The 24076-nt window shown below is 35.9% G+C and overlaps 1 protein-coding gene across 2 annotated transcripts; it reads left to right on the forward strand.

Annotated features, from left to right (window-relative positions):
* The first annotated feature begins 941 nt into the window (after nucleotides 1-941).
* LOC129425610 (uncharacterized) lies at nucleotides 942-23930 on the forward strand. Of its 2 annotated transcripts, none has more exons than XM_073863820.1 (14): nucleotides 942-1078; nucleotides 1671-1726; nucleotides 6014-6891; nucleotides 8487-8667; nucleotides 8745-8884; nucleotides 9274-9524; nucleotides 12303-12605; nucleotides 12698-12965; nucleotides 15061-15211; nucleotides 15307-15440; nucleotides 18506-18580; nucleotides 20548-20694; nucleotides 20821-20917; nucleotides 22369-23930. In XM_073863820.1, exons 3-14 carry the CDS (start codon nucleotides 6075-6077, stop codon nucleotides 22430-22432), a joined length of 2628 nt encoding a protein of 875 aa, XP_073719921.1. In that variant the 5' UTR covers nucleotides 942-1078; nucleotides 1671-1726; nucleotides 6014-6074; the 3' UTR covers nucleotides 22433-23930. The 2 variants fall into 2 exon arrangements, with proteins under 2 accessions (XP_073719921.1, XP_073719920.1); XM_073863819.1 differs by having other exon boundaries at nucleotides 943-1078; nucleotides 8742-8884.
* Nucleotides 23931-24076: the final 146 nt, after the last annotated feature.

Below are 24076 nucleotides of genomic sequence, written 5' to 3' on the forward strand. Positions count from 1 at the left end.
GCAGATGCATTGATCCAAGATGCAGCCAATAACATTTTTATGTTATTTATTATGTTATATACTGTATGTACTACTAACTATATACTGCAACAGTGGTAATAGTAGTGTTGCGTGCTGTTGCAAAGCGACGTCACCAAGTCAATATTGTGGAGACAGCGACATCTGGTGGCGTTGTGAGCGTGCATTTTCCCCAACATGTACATTTTTATATTATTTACGCGAGTCTTATGCTAATATTATACCTTAAACAGAGAATCGATAGTGTAATCCCACTGTTATGCAAATTAAACAAGGATTTTGGGTGTGCTCTTTAAAATAAATAAACTGTATGTGAAACTGTAAGATCCGTCCCAAACTATTACAAATATGCTAATTCGTTTTTTGATGTTTTTGCAACGACTCTGGTGCTAATCTGAAGAAAATACGTTTCATTTTCTTAATGTCTCTTTACAGCAAAAGTTATGATGAGTCGTGTTCGACTTTATGCGGCTCTGCGCAGCCCTATCGGTATATGACATCAAAGTACCGCGAGAGCGAGTAGAAAGTTGTGATCTCGCGGTTTTATGGGGTCAAACTCCGATCGGTCTGCGCAAGTGTAGTTCAACAAGTTCAATTGTAATAAATGTTTTAATTGGAATGTTTCTCACTGTTCATTGTATTATGACACATAACAAACGGTTAAAAGACATTTAGACATTTTGAAGATTTTTCTTCAAAATGTTTACTTCATGCTGATTTTATTTTAAATGAATGCTTTCTTCCTTATTTAATTAAATAAATACATTTCTAGTTGTGACTTTAATACATTTTGGGTACACGAATAGTCTTTGACTAGAAATAGGCTTTTACCAGTAAACACCATTCACACAGGCGTGTTTCGGGAAGACGGGGTTTATGTCTCCGGGAATGCGCGTGAACTCACCCAGATTCACCCCCCGAACCGGGCGCCCACGCACGCGCGCGCGCGCGGAGGAGACCGACCGAATGAAATCGGTTCACAACAGGGAGGAAAGTTAACGAAACTTAAGAAAACGCTACTGCTGCTAACTTCTGTCGCTGTCGTGAATCGGTCGTCACGGTAAGCAACATTTCTTTACATTAAAACGAGCAGATGAGACGCTTTCTGCACGCGCGTTTGTGATCTTTATCGTGGTTGTTGTAACGAGATTGATGACAAAAGCAGAGATCTTGTTGAGGTTTTATCTCTGTGCTGATTGCGAAACAAAGTTTCTTACGAGAATCCGTTTGATGGCGCAACTTTGATTTTAAATGCATGCATACATTGCATCGCATTACTTTTGTTACAACATTATGGATCTGATGCTACAAAAGATGTGGTATAGTTATGCGGTTGTGTATTTTTACTTCATGATGTCTTGTGGTTAATATATGCAGTATCTACAGGGTTATGGAATCATTGCTGAAATTTCTGAAACATTATTAACATTAATCCATTTTATGACCGTAGTACTTTTAGTTACTATTCTATTAAGCACAAAATGCTTGTACCTAAAATAGATATTAGTGCTTATTTATTGGAAACTAGTAATTATAGATTAATTACTAGTACTTCTACTAGCTGTATCTTTTACATACTGGGCCTAGTACTTTTTCAAATAGTAGTAGTACTTAATTTCACTTTACTAATACTTATTTTTGTAACTTTTCAGGACTCTCCTGTTGAAAGAGATTTTGAATCTCAGAGAGATTTTCCTGATTAAATAAAGGTAAAAAAACGTTTAGATCAATATATCCTGAGCTTATTATGTACAAGTATGTTTAAATTTACATTTCTGATCAGTATGCAAATAACATGTTAAATATTAATTAAACAATGCCATATAAAGAGATGAGACAGGAGAGTATACATTTTTTAAAGTTGCAAAATGTCAGAGGTTCTTCACTAAATTGAATATCCAGCTATTGTTGAGGATATATTTACATTTTGAACAAGTCTGCTTTAGTGCCATTCATTCCTCAGAATATAAATTAGTATTTGTACCGCTTTAAAAAATTACTTTTCATTTTGGTTAAGCATAACTGTTGTATATTTCCTGGGCATTTACATCTCATTAGGATATATCATCATGATCATCATCACACATTTGTTATGAAAAACTTTTAATAATTGGAACTAAATGTATCCAACCATGCATAAAGGAAAAATGTCATAAATGTAAATATTATCATATAATATGAGGTTATTAGCAATTTAGTTGTTCTGTGAAAAAGACTACTAATAATTATTTAATTCTAATTATTTTATTATAATAATTATGTTGCCTCAGATGACGATATGTTTGTCTTGTGGAAGCTACCGTAGCTTCTCATTGCGTTTCGAAATTAGGATGGTTGCAATTCGCAATCTCACCACTAGATGCTGGTAAATCAATCGTACTGTACCTTTAAAAACTTACATGGATGATAAATAGATATACTGAAACAAATATTACATATAATACAAAGATTAAAGGTATTGCGGAGGATTTTCTTTTTCCGGGTGGATCATCAAGACTATTGGTCCTCCTAGTTGTCAATCAGTAGTGTTGCGCAATTGCATTTTTTAAAAAGTGGAGAAGGCGGTTGTAGCACTTATGTCACTGCAATCGTAATAACTATGCTACTGGACCAGTTCTAGGTTCGTTGAGTGGTGTATGTTATATTAGAAAAGACACATGAGACATGAAAACTTATATAAATTAATCAGCAGTATACTGAAAAGGAATAAAAATGGAATAGGTAAGTTAGTAAGATAAATAGAATAATTAAATAAATATATAAATATAAATTATTCAATAAATGTATTGATAAATATTTACCTCACAAAATGTAGATCAATAAATAATCAATAAATATTTATAGTAAAAGATGTATGTCAATAAATAATCAATAAATATTTACAGTACGATATGTATAATAAATAATTTTAAATCCTTTATATTTAATCTTTTCTTATTTAAATAAGTTTAAATGGATTTAACTGGTTTAAGTATGGGTTTATTCTGGTTAGTTTTGTTCTTAGACCGGTCTATCAAATTTTAATCAGCTCTTTTAGAACAGTTGCTTTAACTATTTTTAAGCTATTTGTTTCTAGTTTTCGTTTGAGTTAACTCTTCTTTAAGGGAACAGGTAAGTATTTTAGTGTGCTTATAGTGTGATTGTTTCACTTTACAGGGTCTAACTCTTTCTTTGCAGGTAAAATGTAAGGATTTAAATGTTTCTTTTGTTTGTGCAATTGCTACACTTTGGAGTCTTGTAGTGGAGGAGGAAAAAACAGAAAGTTAGGTTCATCATGTAATGAATCTGATGTAGGAAAACATTATGCTTAATGTTTAGCTCTGACTTAGTCTGAGTCAGTTCGTCCTTGGTCTTTATCTTACTCGGTGCTCTCATTTCTCTGCCATCCGCAATGATTTTTTCCCTTAATAAAGTGAGTGCTTTTACACTCAGTGTTCCTTTAGGAGGAAAATCATACCTTTTCTCCCAGATTTTACGCTTTCCAACGCCCCAGTGCCCTTTGATTTGATCACTCGAGCATACACGCCATTTTCCAGATCCATTGACTTTGTACTCCCTTTCGAATTACCCTGACCCATGGTCACGAACGAAATAACGCTTACCGTATTATCTATTCAGATGCCACCACAACGGTTCTTTTCCAGATTCCGTCAGCTTTGACTTCAGAAATGGTTGAGACTCTCCCTTCCCTTAGGCCTGGGGTACGGAGCCCGAGACCTCTTGTCTCAGGGGTGATCAGTCAGTCTCTCCCAAACCTTCTGAAGTCTTCAGCTGTGGAATCCGCATCCTCGTCGCAATTATTGTCGTGGAATTTAAGCCACATCAAATAATACTCACTAAGAGTCAAAGTCAAGGATCACACAGACACACTGTCGACAGAATTTTCTTTGTCTGAATTTTATATATTCTGCAGAATAGGCTCTCACCCCCATGGTGCTAGAAGTTTAAAAACCTAAGAGCCCCGATTACAAGGTTGAACACACATTTATAGTAAGATGCTGAAACATGTGTAGTCATCAGTTTCTACGTCATTTTGAAGATAAGCTTCAATTTGTCAGTGATTAAGAACATGAACAGTTAAACACAAATCTAGTGAAATCATAAAACGTATGTCTTGTTCTCAGTACATGATGTTTAAGTCCTTGGACATTGTACTTTGCTCAAAAGACAGAAAGAGCATAATTCTGTACGTTAGCAGAAAAACATGATCTCCATATGAATCACAATTTATGAGCTTATGGTTGTAATTAAAAAATGAAAAATAGGATGAAAAATAAAACATAATAATATGAAAATAAAAGCATAATAAAAGTCCTCCACTACAGTCTCACTTTAACAGAAAACATAAAAGAAAAAAAAATACAATACATCAACCAATTTACGTTCATACATTCACCTATTCAAAATTTCTCTATTCAATAAATCTTAATTATTGTGTTGCAATTTCAGAATTTCAGTTCAGAGGATCCGTCCAATTCGATGTGTTCAAAAGTCAATATCCAATGTGATTTAAAGAATATAGCTCAGTGGTTCACTTTGTTCAGGTCAAACCGTGTAAGCGATCAGAGTGCGGTGTTTCAGTTCTTGCAGTTTAGAGATTCTTGGGTTAGCTCGCCATCTAGTATCCAGTTGAAATAACAGTTCATTCGTATGCTGTCTCGCGCAACATGATCTCACAAAGTTCCGTGGGATAGTCACGGAAATTTGTGCTCATTTTTCCGTGGCATTCTCACGGATCTCCGCATTTTTCCGTGGCCCTGCTACGGACTGTCTTTTTCCGTGGCATTCTCACGGATTGGTTACTCAACTGCTTTTTCCTATTTTCAAACCATTTTCACTTCGGTTTAGGGTTAGATTTGGTGTTTGCGTTAGTATGTCACTTTAACTATTGGTTTATACTATTTTTTCTGATTTATTCTAAACTTTAAACAATTGTTGCCTGGTGTTGGGGTTAGAGTTGGGTTTGGGTAGGGATGTCATTTCATGTAAATCTAACCCTAAACCGAAGCGAAAATGGTAAGAAAATAGGACAAAACAGTTGAGTAACCAATCCGTGAGAATGCCACGGAAAAAGACAGTCCGTAGCAGGGCCACGGAAAAATGCGGAGATCCGTGAGAATGCCACGGAAAAATTAGCACAAAATTCCGTGACTATGCCACGGAAATTCGTGAGATCAGGTTGGTCTCGCAATACGCTGATTATCCAAAGGTCCGATCCGGCGTATTGCTGTCCACAAACTTTTCCGTGTAGGAGAAAAAAAACCTGGCCAAAACCGTCTTCAAAACACTCCTCAAAACCACCGCTAAGATGTTATAGGGTTGACTCTTGATGAACAAAATTTTAAAAGTGTTAAATAAGCCTAATTTCGGAGTTTAGTTTAAGGTGTCTGGATTCCGTGTGTATCTTATCGATTTCCGTTAGCGTCTGCCGTTAATGTTAAAAAAAAAACAGCTTGTGCATAACTGTGAAAGTGTCTTAAAGGGGCAGAGTGATATTAAACTAAAGGGATGGTTCAACATCATTAAAAGAATTGAAACTTTTACAAAATCAATATTTTAATATATTGTGTGGTTTCTAAATAACGTATTTATCTATTTATTGCTATTTATTAATTATATTATATATTATTATATATATTATTTATTTCACTTATATTATTTATGGTTCTATTTGAACTGTGGGCTACACGGTTCTTTTCTAAAATTCGAGAAAATCTTTCGCTACACCTTTAAAGCAAAGATTGAAGTAAAATCTTGTTGTCCGCTGGAAAAGAAGTCCCTGACCGACTGTGTGGACGTTTCACATATCTTTACATTGCCATGGGTAATGTGCAGTGATTATCATAAATAAAACACAGCTATTGACCAATCAATCAGAATCAAGGACTGGAACTAGCTGTTAAATAATCATTTAAGCTAATGTTTTCAATAATATGAGGTGTCACAACTGTCGCTGTCTATCGTGATATAATAATAATTCCCTTTTTTTGTCCACGAACCAAAGCGTCCCCGGCAGCTCCTGTTTATTGTGGTACTTTGTTAACTGGACAGCAGCCATGCGTGCGAATTTACTCTATTTGGTGTGCATGATCTTCATGTGTGTTTTGGATAAGACGCGTGCCTGTCTGATGATCAGTGAGGTGAACTGTGATAATCCCAAACTGGACACTCAGGAGTTTGTCGAGTTGTACTTTGACGGTACGAATCCCACTTCTCTAGATGGGTACACGCTCGTGTTTTACAACGGCAATGGCGACACTGCCTACCGCATTATAGATCTCAAAGGACATCAGACTGATCCGCGAGGATACTTTTTGATCGGTTCCTCCGAACTGACTCCTCGGCCTGCCATCTCTCTCCCACCCAACTCGGTACAGAACGGACCTGACGCGATTGCGCTCTACGGGCCCAACTGGGCCCCGGTTCTTGACGGGGGAAAGGTTTCAGGAGTGGGTTTGTTGGATGCAGTAGTATACACTTCTCGTAGATCTGCGGAGGGCGCAGACGGGCTGGCGTCGGTTCTGACTCCAGGTTCGCATCCGTACGTGGAAGATGAGAAGGCTCTCGAGGGGGACGAATCGATTCAGCGCTGCTGGCAGTCCAACAATCTCTGGACGTTCCACACAGGTCCCCCCACCCCTGGATGGGTCAATCATTGCCCGCTGCCGTCCCCAGGACACATTTGGATCAATGAGGTGGACCTCGGTGGGCCGGAGAAGCGGAGATTGGTTGAACTCAATGTTGGCATGGCAACCGGACTCTTTTCTGTGGTGCTCTTCGATGTCACCACCGATCTGATAAGCACAAGTGTGGAGTTCAACGCAACGCGGGCTGGTATCTTTACTGTATCTGTGGATACTGGCAGTTTGGCAGGTAATGTTGCTTGCGTATACATTTGTCAAACCAGTTGGCAGGTAATTTTGCTTGCATATGTCAAACCATTTAAAGGGACAGTGCACTCAAAATCAAATCAAATGTAAAGAAGAAAGTCATATACACATTGGCCTTGGATGACTTTAGGGCGAGTAAATAATAATATAATTTTCATTTTGGGGTGAATTATTTGTTTAAGCACACATGTGCCATGCATAAGAGATTTTGTACTATGTCAGGGTTGCCAAATCTGTGGTTTTCCAGCAAATTGTGCTACTTTAACATCATTGCTACAGGCTATTTTTTATGTCTGAGGGTTAAAGCAACCCCAATAATGTGATATTTAGATTCGTGAATGCGAATTTTAGCAGACAAGAAAAAGCACAAAAAGTCACAATGAAATTGAAATTTAAAACTGTTATTTGTTTTGGAATACTGTGGTATTTTTTCCAATTGACTTATCTTTAAACTTCAAGGGATAATTCACCCAAAAATTGAAAATAATGTCTTTACTGACTCACCCTTATGTCGTTCCAAACTCCTAAGACCTTCATCTTGGAAACACAGTTTAAGATGTTTTATATTTACTACGAGAGCTTGTTGACCCTTCATTGAAAATCTATGTACGGTATACTGTCCATGTCCAGAAAGGTAATAAAAACATCATCAAAGTAGTCCATGTGACATCAATAGGTCAGTTAGAATGTGTTGAAGCATCCAAAATACATTTTGGTCCAAAAAGAACAAAAATGACGACTTTATTCAGCATTGTCTTCTCTTCCGCGTCTGTTGTGAAGCGCATGCGTGACTAAAGTCACGTGACTGCAGTGACGCGGATGACGTGTTGCAAATTTTTTTTCAAACTTAGAGCGTGCATCTCCCTCAGACTGTAAACGAAGCCCGGGCACACAAAAAAAAGCAGCTGGGGCGCACCAGATAACACGTCAGCCGCGTCACTGCAGTCACGTGACTTTAGCCTCGCGCATGCGCTTTACAACAGACGTGGAAGACAAGACAATGCTGAATAAAGTCGTAATTTTTTTTATTTTGGGACCGAAATGTATTTTCGATGCTTCGGCACTTTCTGGCTGACCCACTGATGTCACATGGACTACTTTGATGATGTTTTTGTTGCCTTTCTGGACATGGACAGTACACCGCATGTAGATCTTCAATGAAGGGTCAACAAGCTCTCGGACCAAATCTTAATCTTAAACTGTGTTACGAAGATGAACTGAGGTCTTACGAGTTTCGAACGACATGAGGGTGAGCCATTAATGACATTACTTTCATTTTTGGGTGAACTATCCCTTTCATGACTTTTTAAAAATTCTTATTCTCCTCCCCTCCTCAAAACAACTTCAAACGATCTGGTTAGTTCCTGATGGACAAATTTGAGTCCAGCCCTACCTTTATTTATTTCAGAAGCCGTTTCACTTGGATATAAATTTGGCATGGGGAAAATAAGACCATCGCTACTTTTGCTGTGAAAACCTGGCAACCCTATGCTAAAAAACCTGTGCTTTAAAAGGATTGCACAAACACTCTAACAGATCTCAGTTGTGACTCTTTTAATGCAATATTTAATCTTTCAGTGCAACAAAGTGCAGCTTTAGCAGTTTATAAAGGCCCGGCGTCAAACTTTTCCAAGGGCAGCCCCCTCAGCCACCAGCAGCCAATCGATGCCTTCGTTTACGGTGACAAAAAAACCATGCCCAGCGCCAACCTCACAGAGACGCTCATACCTGGGAGAAAACCATTAATAATCACAGAAAGGTAATCTTGGCTTTATGCAAATTGCGTTATTGAGCAGTTTGTGTAGGTTTATTCACACTTGTTTGGTTTTGCAGCAGTTTTGACACGTCGGGTGTATCTGTCAGTCGCTGTGGAGTTGCAGAATGGACGAGGGATCCGGGTCTATTTGTAAAAAGACTCCCGAGTCCCGAAAAACCCAACGACTGCGCTTGGTTTCAGACCTGCCCGCGTAATATAAGTAGGTGTCGTTTAACAGCAAAACAAAGCTTTATTTACACATATTTAATATGTAACCTTGTTTGGGAAATCTAGGTTAAAGTCTCATTATCTAATGATTAGATTTAGAGCATCAAAGTTTGATTTTACTCATTTACATTCATGCATTTGGCAGATACTTTTATCCAAAACGACTTGCATTGCATTTAGTCTATACATATATCAGTATATGTGTTGTTCACTGGGATCGAACCCATGACCTTTGTATTGCTAACCAGTGCTTTGACCATTGAGCTACACGAACACCTCACATCTCTGTCATGCATATAATCATACAGTTTCCGAAACATGATTCATTTAGAAGAATTCAGTCTTGCGATGTTTTTATTCACATCCGTCTTTGTGTTTCAGCCTCATACACGTCAACGCCAGGATGGATTCTGCCTCCTTTTCACAGTGATACTGATTTCCTGATCAGTGAGATTAATACCGATTCACCCGGCGCAGCAGAAGATGAGGAGTTTATAGAGCTCTGGCATCCATCCGGCTTCCGTATGTTCCTGGACTTCATATGGCTGGTGCTGATCAATGGACAGACGGGTGAAGTGTATTATGAGCTGGAGCTCAATGAATACTACACTGATGAAAATGGATACTTCCTGGTGAGCAACTGTAAAAGGGACACTTATGCTGCATTTACACTACGTGTTTGAAGTGATTTACGTGGCACAGATCGGATGTGACCCACGAATGTGTAAGCAGGAAAAAAGGCGCATAGAATATTTAGATACTATATAATAGAGCTTTATATCTGTAGCAAGACTTAAAACTTCAAAATAAATACCCTAATTGGAGCTTGTGTCCTTTTACATCATTTGTTCCTACTTTTGTAGCTTAAATGTTACTAGATGTATTCAAAGCTTATGTAACACGTCATATATCATATCTCTGAAGAGTCTTTAGTTTTATCAGATTTATAAAAGACAGATCAGCTTTACAGATAGTTTTCGGAAAAACACGTGTTCCTTGAGGCGTACCGCCGGCAGAGCGAGTCACGAGCAAACAACACACACAAAACATTATCCCACTATCTCTGGATAACTTTTTTTTTACTATCTCTGGACAACTTACGATTCACTACATGTTCGTTTTGTTTACATTATATGCACTTACGCGCTGATTGCCAACAAAACATACGGCACAGAAATACTCCATCATACAGACCAGACGCAAATGAAGCAAATAAATGTAATAAATCACGCTTTTCATGCGTAGTTGTATGCTTCAACATTTTGAGTTAACTCGTGTCATTCGCGCGTGAAAAATTTCGTCATTTGCGCGTGAAATTCTTGTCATTAGCGCCTTAAATTCTCTTCATTACTGCCTTAAATTCTCGTCATTACCGCCTTAAAGGACAAGTTCGGTATTTTACACTTAAAGCCCTGTTTTCAGATTGTTTGAAATAGAACGGTTTTGACTGAAATTTCGACAATTTTCGGGTGTGTCTTGTATCACCTCCCACCTTTATAATGGCTGTATAGGTGCACCGGAACAATCCTTCCCAAAATGCATTAAACTTTCATTTACAAAGACGTGAAACTCACCGAGTGGTCAGGGGTGTTCACTGATATGCTCACACAAAAATCGCTGCAAAATACGCATTCCAACAGGTTTTATCGTAGTTTTGTCCAACTCCATTGACTTGTATTTAAATGTGCTGTGAGGTACGGTATTACTCTGCGCCGGGAACGTTGTTTGTATTCTTGCAATTGGCAAAGGCGGATTATTGCCACCAACTGGGCTGGAGTGTCTATTATTCAAGCTCTAAGCGGAAGAATGTACGGGTGTGAGGCGTTTGGAAAAATAGGTCCACAAGTTTACAACGAATGCTAAAACACCTGTTGGAAAGCATCTTTTGCAGCGATTTTTGTGTGAGCACATCAGTGAACGCCCCTGACTACTCGGTGGGTTTCGCGTCTTTGTGGACGAAAGTTTGGTGCATTTTAGGAAGGATTGTTCCAGTGCACCTATACAGCCATTTTAGAGGTGGGAGGTGATACAACAAACACCCGAAAATTCTCTGGCCAGCATCATATGTCCAAATTTCAGTCAAAACTGTTCTATTTCATCATAAACAATCTGAAACAGGGCTTTAAGTGTAAAATACCGAACTTGTCCTTTAAATTCTCGTCATTACCGGCTTAAATTCTCGTCATTACTGCCTTAAATTCTTGCCATTCCCACGTGAAATTCTAAATTTGCATAATATTTTAAAGTACATTTAATTGCAGTGAATTAAAACTTTGATGAAACCTTTCTCATTGTACATATACCTTTTTTATAGATGGATGTATGATTTATTTTTTAAGACATCAGAAGTAAGAAGGGGGGAATAGTTACTTAAGCAGCTTATGTTTTGTCCATATGCATTTCTCTGAAATTCGCAATGATTTCACCTCAGAAATACATTGATAGACAGTTATAAAATGTGAATCCTCAATCTCTAACAAATTTAATATCCTTATGTGTGATGATTGTCAGTGCAAATAGGGAGAGAGGAGGGTGGAGAGAGATCACAGAGAGAGAGAGAGAGAACGCTTCCATAAGCAGAAATTGTTCTGCTAGTGAAGTCAAAATTGTTATTCTTGCTTATTCTTGCTTAATTGTTATTCTTGCTTCATAGTTACTGGATTAGCCTACAGCAAACATATTTTGCCTATTTTTGGATAAGAGAAGTTAAAGTGTCATTGTCAAAATGTGTTATGTTACAGTTTCACAATAATAATACAGAGAACCTTGCAGAGAACATTTTAACTTCTCTTATCCAAAAAATAGTATAAGATAGAATAAAAAAATAGTAATAGGATAAAAAAAATGTATTTATAAAGCTGCCGTAAATGGAGAAAAAAGATTAGCAGGGGACCATGCTTTGAAACCCCTAGATTTGGGCTAAGCCCCCAATGTCTACAATGTCTGGCTCCGCCCCTGCGCGTGAAATTTAAAATTTGCATTATTCACACCTGAAATTTAAAATTCGCATTACTAGTGAGTGAAATTCACGTCATTTGGCGTGAAATTGGATCATATATAAAGAACATCCGATTTCCTGAATTCCAAGCAAGATCCATATTCCTGTTTTTTTTTTAATACGAAGATGTGTCGTACAGCTCCAGATGTACACATACCGCGAAAATGATTTTGTCCTCCATTATTATTTCGTATTTTTGTCTCAGCTCGCTCCTTTGTAATTACATCACTACTAGAGCAAGCTCCTTATTGTTTAAGGCTGCGCGAAAATCCACTAAAGTTCGAAACGTGCGTCAAACCCCTAAAAGTCAGGGTGCATGAAATGGCTTCAATACCCCCCCCAAAAATCTTTGTGAAGAATGAGAAGATGCACTTGTCCTTTGTAAAATTATTATTTTGAATCTTTTTCTCAGATCGGCAGCAGTAAGATCGGCGCAGACATAACGATTCCACCGAACGTTATTCAGAACGGACCAGACGCCATAGCGATATACCGCAGCGAGTCTCCGCCCTCCTTTGAGGGTCCACGTATCCCAAAGAAAGGCTTGTTGGACGCGGTGGTTTACCGCTCTCGTGGATCTGATAAAAAAACAGCAGAGCTCATAGATGCTCTAATGCCGGGACAGCTCCCCCTGCTGGAGGACACCAATGCCTTACTAGGCGATGAGACTCTCTCCCGATGTGGATCTGACAGACTTGACCTCAGCGTTTACAGGGTGAGAACACCGTCCGCATCTTCTGTACATAAGAATTTGCATAGTGACATTCACAATATTGTTATATTTACCAACATGCTCTGATTTCACAGGTTGGTTCTCCTACGCCAAGAAAACCGAACGACTGTCCTCCCAAACCCACTTTAGCCCCGCCCCCAAAGGGGGTCGTCATCAATGAGATTGGAGATAAACAATCAGAGCAGAGTATGTTTGTGGAGTTGTCCGGTCCACAGTTGACCTCCCTGCATGGACTTGTTTTGGTATTTTTGGATGAAGGAGGTCAAGAAAAAAAATCTGTCCCGCTAACTGGCAGAATAGGAGCTGATGGATTTTATCTCGTAAGCAATGTCTCTGGAGCAGGTGGGTGTTTAATGTTTTGGATTTAAAAGATTGAAACTGATATGCTTAGATTGATGTATCTTAAAGCTATTTTTTGAAAGTAGCACCTCGGCATTTTTTGTTATTTTCACAAAAGTTTCACAAAATGCCTTCCAGGAAAATTTTCTTCTAAAAATATATAAACATGCAAATACAAAAAAAATCAAATAAAAGAACAGACCCTCTGTTTTCAAACAAACAATAAACAAACAAACAAAATGAAAGTTTCATTATATCTGTATTTTTTTCTGCTTAAACTCTATAACTATAAAAATATAAAAAATGTATATTTCTTTTAGCAAAAAGCTGAAATGATTGCATTTTTGTGAAAGAATTTTGTTAGAGATCAGATTCAGAACGATTATAAAAACATACACAGAGTTTAAAATAAGTAAATAACATTTTGGCTTCAGTTTTTTCATAAATTGGGTAAGTGCGCAATCTAGTGGATAACCGCGGTATTGCAGATTAATTTACAAATTCATCAGGAACACATTTTTTTTATGCAAATGTTTTCTCTTAATTGACAAGATAACTCATCAATGGCGGGAAAAAAGAGTTAATAGAAAACACAATTTTTAGTCACTGTCACTGAACTGCGATTGGAAAGCAACAGCGACATCTCGTGTTTTCAGTCCAAAATGATTTTTTTCATTTATTTTCTCACAGTAAAACTCTCAAGAGTTTTTTAAAGCTCTTGAAATTGTAGAATTTCATACAATAAGTTAAATAAATAAATAATGAACAGTAGTGGAGCAGTTCCCAAATAATCTGAGCTCTTATTGGCTGCAGTGCTTCGTGTTATTTAGTTCAAGTCATTTATTTTAAAATTAGGCCATTCTAATGAATCAGTGACATTTGCATGTTGTAATTCATCAAAATTGAAGTTAATTTTTGTCTTTTTAACACCAAATCCAATAACACACATATTATTTACTTTTCAAAATGATTACTGGTCAATATATATATATATATATATATATATATATATATATATATATATATATATATATATATATATATATATATATATATATATATATATATATATATATATATATATATATCATAAGATAACTGGTTTATTTTTTTAACATGCGAGGATGGAGGCATTTTGGTAACAGGACTGAGTTTTAAGCACAGATTTAGCAAATACATGAAATATAGCTGCATTAAATATATGCTAATTGCATGAAGATAAGCAAATTCTTGTGATTTCCCAAAAAATATAACATCAAAGAAAATATAGGCAACAGGACTGAACTTAAAGATTGACATTTGCAGTCTTAGCATCAATATTATAAAAAAATACAATAAAAAAAGAGTAACTTTTGAGCTTCACGTGGCCTTCAGAAGATCCAGATGATGTAATTTCCTCTTGAAAATGTGACTTGTGGAAAATTCCTAGATTTTCAGAGGGAGGAACGTGCTGGAAAACAGGACTGAGGAAAATCATGACTAACAACAAAATTACTTTCTCAATGGTAAAAAAAACTTTTAAAGCAAAGATGGGATATGCTCCCACACAAAAATAAAAGATATTGAAAGGATTTTATGCTTTATATTTAAAGGTAAAGTATAGAAATCAAACCAGGGACTGATTTTTTTGTGTTTTTGTATAGTTTTTATTTATGTTTTAAATTATATAGTTTAAATTTGGTATTGCAGGACACTTTCTTTATAATAACATTTATTTTAGAGTTAGCATTTTTATACATATAATGTCCTGGGGACAGAAATGGCACAGATTCAGTGGAATTACTTTATGAAAGCAAATAATATTTTAGTTTTGTAATGAATGAAACTAAAATGTTTGAACAATTATATTTTCATTGACTTCCGACAAGGATTTTAAGGTCAAGAAAAACATTTTCATCAATTAACATTAAACATTTGAAAAGTATAAAAGTAAATAAAAATGACACAGTTTAAAAAACGTAAGGGATCATAGTGGTTTTGTTTTTAAAGAATTGTACATTACATTACAATAAAACAGATAAAACACAGTGTTACTTAGCATGTGATATATAGATATAACTAAAAACTATTTATGTTTGTCTTTTTGTCTCTGGAGCAGATCAAAATTTGACAGCTTCACTGACTGATCTGAGTGCAGTGGAGTTGTGTTTCCAAGCGTCAGGCTCGGGTGTATGTGGCAGTGATTCACCTCGTCTAGATCGCTTCAACTTTAACACTGACCTGGAGTCACGCGTTGACGTGCTTTTAAAGTTTGTGTGGGACTTTTACACGTGTAGTTTAGTTTAGTGAAGATCTCTTGCTGTCTTCTCTTCACACACATCTGTATGTTTGTTTTTGTCTGCAGGTTGTATTCTGTATCTCGATGCGAGTCAGACGGACACCCAGTCTGGATTTATTCAAATTCGTCTGCACGCCTGCCAAACCTCTGTCCAAATCCTTCACTTTCCATCTCTGTGGATCTCTGCCTACATTTAGAAAGTATGTTGGCGTACTTCTGTAAATCCTGTCAGCTCGCACGTAACATTAAACACACCAGCCACAAATACATCTCAGTTGGACTTTGCTAATAATAAAATAATAATTAGCATGCCGGACGTCAAGTTCTTAAAAAGTGTTTAGTTTAAAGTACTGCTTTTCATACTTCACATACGTCCGCTTAAGTTTACGCACTGGGTGGTGTTTGGTATGTCTGTGTTTCTTTACACTTTTAATCATTCAGTAATTTGGTATGAAGTGGTTACACAACAGTCGTGACTCATGATGCATGAACAAACCTGCCTGAACACGCATCCTAAGAAATGATGGGAAAGATACAAAAACTCATTTATTGCATTACACCTGATCACTAAAGCTATCCGACCAAGTGTAAATGCCCTCCTAAACATTTGACTCCTCTAAAATGTAAGCACATCACTGCAAGTTAGTTAGTTTAATTTTTTACCACTGCCTTTTGTTGCACAAGCGTCGTCGCAAGTTTCTTAAGGCGGACTAGTAAATAGTGTATTTGCATATTGCACGGGAATAGACAATTGGTTTAATATCTGTTTAGCCAAGATGCACAGGGGATGCATTGGTGTGTGATCATTTGCAGATGTGAAATGTTCTTATCTGACATGATGTTTGGATGCGTAAAAAACTTGAGCAACTAGACCGCATGCGACTCCCTGACTGGTTGTTAGTGATGTATTTCAGTGTACACTGTAAAATCCAACAAGTTCAGGGTACTCAAACCTTTTGTGGAAACCGAATACCTAAAAACATTTACTTAAACCAACTTAAAATTTTAAAGGGGCAATGAAGCTGTCGATTTTATTGTTTTATACTGTTTGAAAATCAAAGCGGTGAAATCCTTGAACACATAAAACTTTTAAGTAATAAATAAACTTTTTTCACAGGTTTGAGTACAGTTCACTCATTTTAAATGAGTACATTTTACTGTTCAGGTTTACAGTGTATAGACAGTTTCAGCAGTAAGAACCAGTGTTAATTTCAGTGAAGAATAATTTTCGGCATAGTTTTTGTTAACAACATGTTTTTACTGAAGAAGACAAGACGATAAGTAAATAAAAACTAATCCATGATGACAACATTTTCTTCAACGTACAAAAACTCTAGAATCTCTGTGTGGTCACAAAACAAAGCAGTCAAACTTGCTTTACAAGATTTCAGCTTACTTTTTACATTTTGTCTAGTGATGAGTTTGTCTAGTTGCTTTAACTTCTTACACTGCAAAAATGATTTTCAAGAAAACAGTTTCTTAGTTTTTTTTTGTCTTGTTTTCAGTAAAAAAAATCTAAAAATTCTTAAATTAAGATGCTTTTCTTAATGAGCAAAACAACCCAAGAAAATAAGTCTTATTTTTTCATGAAAAATGTTCAGGATTTTTTTGCTTACCCCATTGGCAGATGTTTTTTGCTTGTTTTATGCACAAAATCACTTAAATTTGATATTTAAGTAAAAATTAGGGATGCACCGAAATTTCGGTTGCCGAAAATTTCGGCCGAAAATGGCATTATCGGTTTCGGGCCGAAATAAAAAATCCAGCCGAAAATGTAAACCGAAAATGAATGTCAACCGCGCCCCTCTCATCTGTGCGCTAGCGCTTGGGTTTCACTCACGATGATCAGTCGTCTCCCACCCCTCCCCTTCGTGCTCAAAAGTGCTGCAACGACGCGTCAACGTCATCGATTACGTCAACTACGCGACGCGTCACGCTGTTTACATTAATCTCGCGTAATGGCGGCTTCGGCTCCTGGCAGTGTTATCCATACATTTATTTGTTTGTGTGCGCCACAAAATCAACAATGGTCGCAACATTTACATTTTTATTTTCATTTAAAACGGCTTCATTTATTGTTGTGAGCGTTCGCTCTCTCTCTCTCACTGTGCGTGAAGCCCCTAGACAGCGTCTCTCATACACTGAGTGAAAGAATTAAAAGTTGGATGTGTTTTCCATGCGGATTCCTCTGTGTACTTGCATTTTCACGTAAACGTCAGATGTTACTGACAGAGAAGACGACTGATTCGAGTTTATCATGAAAGGTTAGCAATGTTTTCCCACACATACTGGTTCTCTATGTGCTTGTGCGCGAGCTCTCTCTCTCCTATGCCCGCGCATGTCTTCTGTAGTAACTCTGTGTAATGGCAATTTTGTAATTTGCGCCGAATTGTCTGCGATGTCTCGTTTATAAATCAAGTTTTTTGTAACTTAGTAGTTAAAGTAACAGCTGGTTGGATTAAACACAAGGTTATTGGGTCATGTTTAGTCACTATTTTAGTCTTTGGGGTGGTTTCCTGGAAAGAGATTAGCTTAGCCAGAACTAGACCTTAGTTTAATTAGGAAATATAATTAGTTTAAACAAACATGCCTTACTAAAAACATTCTTAGTATTTTTGTCTTGTTTTCAGTAAAAATATCTAAAAATTCTTAAATTAAGATGCTTTTTCTTGATGAGCAAGAAAATAAGTCTAGTTTTTAGACCAAAAATATCAAATTTAAGTGATTTTGTGCATAAAACAAGCAAAGAAATATGCCAATGGGGTAAGCAAAAAATCGTAAACATTTTTTAAGCACTAAATTCAAGAAAATTTTTTTTTGCTTGTTTTATGCACAAAATCACTTAAATTTGATATTTTTGGTCTAAAAACTAAACTTATTTTCTAATTTTTTTTTCTTGAAAATCATTTTTTGCAGCATGCTGTTTATGCTTGACTCGGGCACCAGTGTTGCATTTTACAGTATTTCAACACAGGACAAAAAAGCTCATTGAAGAGTGCAGATGCAAAACCCTCTTAAGTGGATCTTCTTATAAAAAATTTTAATGAGACTGGATTTTTTTTGAAAGGCCCAAGGCCGGGGTTGTGCGAATTTGAAGCATTTGATGCATAATACGTGCCGAGAGCATTCGGTTAATATCATCATCTTATTTTTGATGGATGTGGTGTTTAGTGGCTTTTGCTTCTGTGTTCCTCAATAGTTGTTTAATAGATTACTTTGTGTTCAAGAGAGCTTCTCATCTAACATCTCTCTTTGTCTCACCGAGATTGTTCCAAAAAGGACATCGCTGTTTTATTGGAAAAGTCATGCAAGTGTGGAATCTCAAGTTTACATCTTGAAGGTGAGTCACATTAAACACACTGTAATTTTATGTTAACATTAATACTTTGGCCAGGAGGTTTTATTCAAAGTGACTTACACTGCAAAGAATAACTTTCTTACTTAGTTTTTTTTTCTTGTTTTCAGTAGAAATATATTCAAATTTTTTAATTTAGATGCTTTTTCTTGATGAGCATAATGACCCAAGAAAATAAGTCTAGTTTTTTGTGCTTAGTTTTCTTTTTTCTTAATCACTTTCACTGCAAAAAATGATTTTCACGAAAAAAATGTCTAATGCTGAGTTTACACCAAACGCTTTAGTATTTTTGTCTTGTTTTCCTTAAAAATATTTTTAAATTCTTACAGTAAATTAAGATGTTTTTTCTTGATGAGCAAAAAAAATAAGTCTAGTTTTTTGAACCAAAAATATCAAATTTAAGTGATTTTGTGCATAAAACAAGCAAAAAATCTGCCCATGGGGTAAGCAAAAAAATGTCAAGAAAAATGTGCTAACCCCATTGGCAGATTTTTTTTTTTTTTATTGTTTTATGCACAAATTCACTTAAATTGTATAGTTTTTGTCTATGAACTAGTCCTATTGTCTTTGGTAATTTTGCTGATCAAGAAAATACATCTTGATTTAAGAATTTTTAGATATTTCTACTGAAAACAAGACAAAAATACTAAGAAAGTCGTGTTTTAAATGTGTTCATTGGAAATGAAGATGCAATCTTCTTATCAATACAGCTACAACACTTAATTGAAGCAAAATGTTCACACCCCACTGGCAGATATTTTTGCTTGTTTTAAGCACAAATTCAATTAAATTGTATAATTTTTGTCTAAAAACTAGACTTACTTACTTAGGTCAATTTGCACATCAAGAAAATACATCTTGATTTTAGTTATTTCTACTAAAAACAAGACATAAATACTAAATAAGAAAGTCATTTTTTCCATTGAATATTTTTTATTAGAATATTTCTTGAAAATGTTAAGATTTTTTTCCTACCCTATTGGCATTTTTACTTTTCTTCTTGTGTCAAAAAACTCATTTTGCTCATCAAAAAATACATCTTGATTTTAGAATTTTAGATATTTTTACTGAAAACAAGACAAAAAGCTAAGTATGAAAGTTTTATGCAATGTACACTGCAAAAAATTATTAAGTGCATCTGACGTGTCTTCTTATACATTTTTTATGAGACTCTCAATGCATTATTTCTGAAAGGCCTACACTGCAAAAAAAAATGATTTTCAAGAAAAAAATTCTTAGTATTTTTGTCTTGTTTTTAGTAAAAATATCTAAACATTCTTATATTAAGATGCTTTTTCTTGATGAGCAAAACAACCCAAGAAAATAAGTCTAGTTTTTAAACCAAAAATATCACATTTAAGTGATTTTGTGCATAAAACAAGCGAAAAAATCTGCCAATGGGGTAAGTACATTTTTCTTGAATTTTTCTTGAATATAGTGTTTAAGAAAAATTGTCAAGATTTTTTTTGCTTACCCCATTGGCAGATTTTTTGCTTGTTTTATGCACAAAATCACTTAAATTTGGTATTTTTGGTCTAAAAACTAGACTTATTTTCTTGGGTCGTTTTACTCATTAAAAAAATACATCTTGATTTTAGAATTTTTAGATATTTTTACTGAAAACAAGACAAAAAGCCAAGTAAAAGTAATTTAATGCAATGTACTGTATGTACCAGTAATACCACTTTCATTCTCTCAAACAACTTGATGGAAACTAACCTAATTCGCTTTTTTTGCGAATTTTGAAAAGATTCGCTACGCGTTTGGATGGAAACCTCTTAAATAGTCAATCAAAAAAATGTATACCATTTTATTCAATTATAATCTATTTATAAGGACAATGAAATTAGCAATAAATAGCAACATTGTAAAAAACAAAGTGCTATACACAGTAAATAAGTGACTTGACTCTTCAGCTCATGTTTATATTCATCATGTCTGTTGTGTTTCAGATGTGAACGCATCCTGTGAGTCAGGTGGTACACATGTACAAGGGCCTATTATTTCAATTTCAGACCAGCAGAGGGAGCAAATCAAAGAAATGCTGCATGTCAATGGGTCTTTATGTTACAGTACAATCAATCAGCCGGTTCGTGGAGGTACAGACCATGCACACACACACACACACACACACACACACACACACACACACAGTAGCTGTTAGATTTTGCTTGTATACGTCAGAATAACTGTCTGTCTGTCTGTCTGTCTATCTGTCTGTGCAGCGGCGTCGTCTGTCGGGCTGCAGGTTGGACTCGTGCTCACAGCGGTTCTGCTGTTTGGTTTGCTTGCAGCCTTGTTTGCCTACATGTACAAGAGAAGGTGAGTTTGTGTGTGTGGATGTGTATTAGGACATATGTGAACCTGTTTGTGAAATTCAGGTTAAAGACTTATTTAATAATGAGATTAGTAGGCATCAAAGTTTGATTTTAATCTTTTACATGATCTTACTCAGTAATAAAGATAACAAAGTAATTTTTTTTGAGAAACTTATGATTTTATGTAGAAAACAATAGATCACAAAAAATGACTTTAACTCATTCACCGCCAGCCTTTTTGAGAAAAGTTGCCCACCTGCATTTTTGTGATTTTAACAAAAGTTTCACAAAATTCCTTGCAGGAAAAATTATCTTCTATAAATATATAAACATACAAATTATATCAAATTAAAGAACACACCCTTTGCTTTCAAACAAACAATAAACAAACAAACAAACAAACAAAATGGGAAAAAACGTTTCATTATTTACTTTTTCCACTTAATTTAACCACTGAAATATGGATATTTCTCTTCAAAAATACAACATTTTGAGCAAAAAGCTTAAAAAATTGCGTTTTTGTAAACAAATTTATGTTAGATATCCGACTCAGAATGACTATCAAACATAAAGGCAGTTAAAATAAATTTTGAAATCTTTTTAACTTCCGTTTTTGATAAATTCGGGTTTGGCGCCATCCAGTGGATAAAAGCGGTATTACACTTTCACTTTGAAATTCGTCCAAAAAGGCATATTATTAGTTAAATATTAACTCATAATTGACGAGATAACTCGTCAATGGCGGGGAATGAGATAACTGGGATTACTAATAAAAGCACTACACTAGAAGTCTTCTCGGGTCCAAAGAAATGTACCCAACCCTAATCACTTTTTACCTGAACCCGACGTGCATAATTTTTTTTTTTTTTTTGAAAAGACAAACCTGAGAAAATTAGACCCGAGTCCGACCGGTCTGGTCCCAAATTCAAACGGCACGAACGGGTTTCCATTCTGCATCCCTGCACGCACCAGTCCAACAGAAAGAAACCTCATTGGCCTCGCATCCAATTTGGCTTCTGCCTCATTTATTTTCATTTGTTATTTGATGACAACATGTGCATTTAAAATTGATTGACAGATCTGCCTCAACAAAAATTAACCTACTACCAGCCACATGATGTCGCAAACGCTCACATGCAAGATAGTTCGGATCATCTCCAGTCTGCACAGCAAAAACACATTCATTTTAAATGACCCGAAGCCGCTATTATTATATCTGACCCGTGTCCGAGGTACACGTTAAACTTTTAGACCAAAACCTGCTTGGGACCTCGGGTTTTCGAATCTAAGTGTACCTGTGAAGACCTCTCTAGACACATAAAGTTGTGCATATGATGACAGTGATTAGAAACATTTTTATTGGTCAATAATTTATGAAATATATAAATGCATGGTGGTTTTTAGTCCCTTGCCAATTTGTTTATTTATTTCTTTTTGATTGATCTTTTTTCTCAGGCGACCTTCAGATTATCTGTCAATGCAGATGAACGATCATCCTGAGACACCACTGGAGCTGTAGTTCATTTGTGTGAATGTGTGTGTGTGTGGATGAATGTTTGTGTGTTTTATAAAGATTATGCAATATTGACATTCAAAGAATTGTTTTAAAGTTTTTAGGAAACTCGTTATACATACTATATGTTGAAAGTTGTTGTTTTTTATTGAGATCATGCATACTTTAAAGGTGCAGTGTGTAATTTTTTGAAGGATCTCTTGACAGAAATGCAAAATAATATACAAAACTATATTATCAGGGGTGTACAAAGACCTTTCATAATGAACCGTTATGTGTTTATTACCTTAGAACGAGACCTTTTTATCTACATACAAAGAGGGTCCCCTTACATGGAAGTTGCCATTTTGTGCCGCCATTTTTCTACAGAAGCCCTTAACGGACAATTTTTTTACTAAGTTGTCTCCGACGATGACATGTTTGTCCAGTGCCAGCTACCGTAGCTTCTCTATGTGTTTTACAAGCAAGGGGTGAGCAGTGGACTACGCCGTTGGTTGCAATTCGCAACCTCACCACTCGATGCCGCTAAAATTTACACACTGCACCTTTAATGTGCATGTTGTCATGAACGAGCAATGATAGCAAGTGTCATGAGACTTTAGCTTGTGTTATGCAAAGATAAGGTCGTTCTTTTAAGTTACAACATTTTGTAATACTTCAAACAGCTGAAAACGACGTTGTCTCAGACAATGAAATGTTTGTCATGTGATAGCCACCATAGCTTCACAATGCTTTGCTTTTTAAAAAGGAGGGGTGAGCGGCAGACTAAGCAGTTGGTTGCAATTCACAGTCTCGCCACTAGATGCCACTAAAATCTACATAGTGCACCTTTAACCTTTACAAATCATTCCTTTCAGATATAAATGAAACGAGACATGCAGATATTTTAAGATTTCAATTTCACCTGTTAATACGGCTAAACATCTTCCATTCAAAACATCAGATTTAAAATAGCGCCAGATATTGTAATCACTCCAGATATCGCTCACACAATCATGTTTTTGGGTGTGTGTGTTTACAGATTTGCTTTTATGTATCTATTGTTTATGTGTTATAAATTGTTCTCAGGTTCATCAGGTACAATGTATGTACAGGTTAAGACAATTAAAAAAGATTTGGGTGAATAACTCCAAATGTCTCCTGTATGACCCTCACGCTGTATCCTCCATTAGTTGTACATTAGTCAGACCGTTTCACTTGTGGACTGATAGTCTTTGTTACTAATTTTTAAAGGTTTGTCACAGTTCAGCCGGTAGTGAAGCATACTTTTGCGGTCTAGACAAAACAGAAAATATACAGGAAACAAAGGGTCACTGTGATGGGCGGTAGTGTTATTTTTATCAGAGCAGAACTATACATTTGACATGTTTTATTATTGAGTAAAAGTTTTATCATGTTGATTTGTTTTTATTCTTCACTTGTTTCTTATTGATTATTGATGATCAGTCTTATTTGTCAGGTGCATTTTTGTAAATTACATTGAAAATAAAGAATTGTTTGTTTATTGGCTGTGCATGACTGTCATGAATATGAGGGTCTGTATACCTGTAAAGCATGACCACATTCAGTATTTATAGCTCTCTGTCTGTTTGTCTCTCTCTCTCTCTTTCTTTCTTTCTCTCTCTCTCTTCCTGTTCTTTCATTTGCACT

This window comes from Misgurnus anguillicaudatus, chromosome 25, assembly GCF_027580225.2.
Source record: "Misgurnus anguillicaudatus chromosome 25, ASM2758022v2, whole genome shotgun sequence".
Taxonomy (NCBI): domain Eukaryota; kingdom Metazoa; phylum Chordata; class Actinopteri; order Cypriniformes; family Cobitidae; genus Misgurnus; species Misgurnus anguillicaudatus.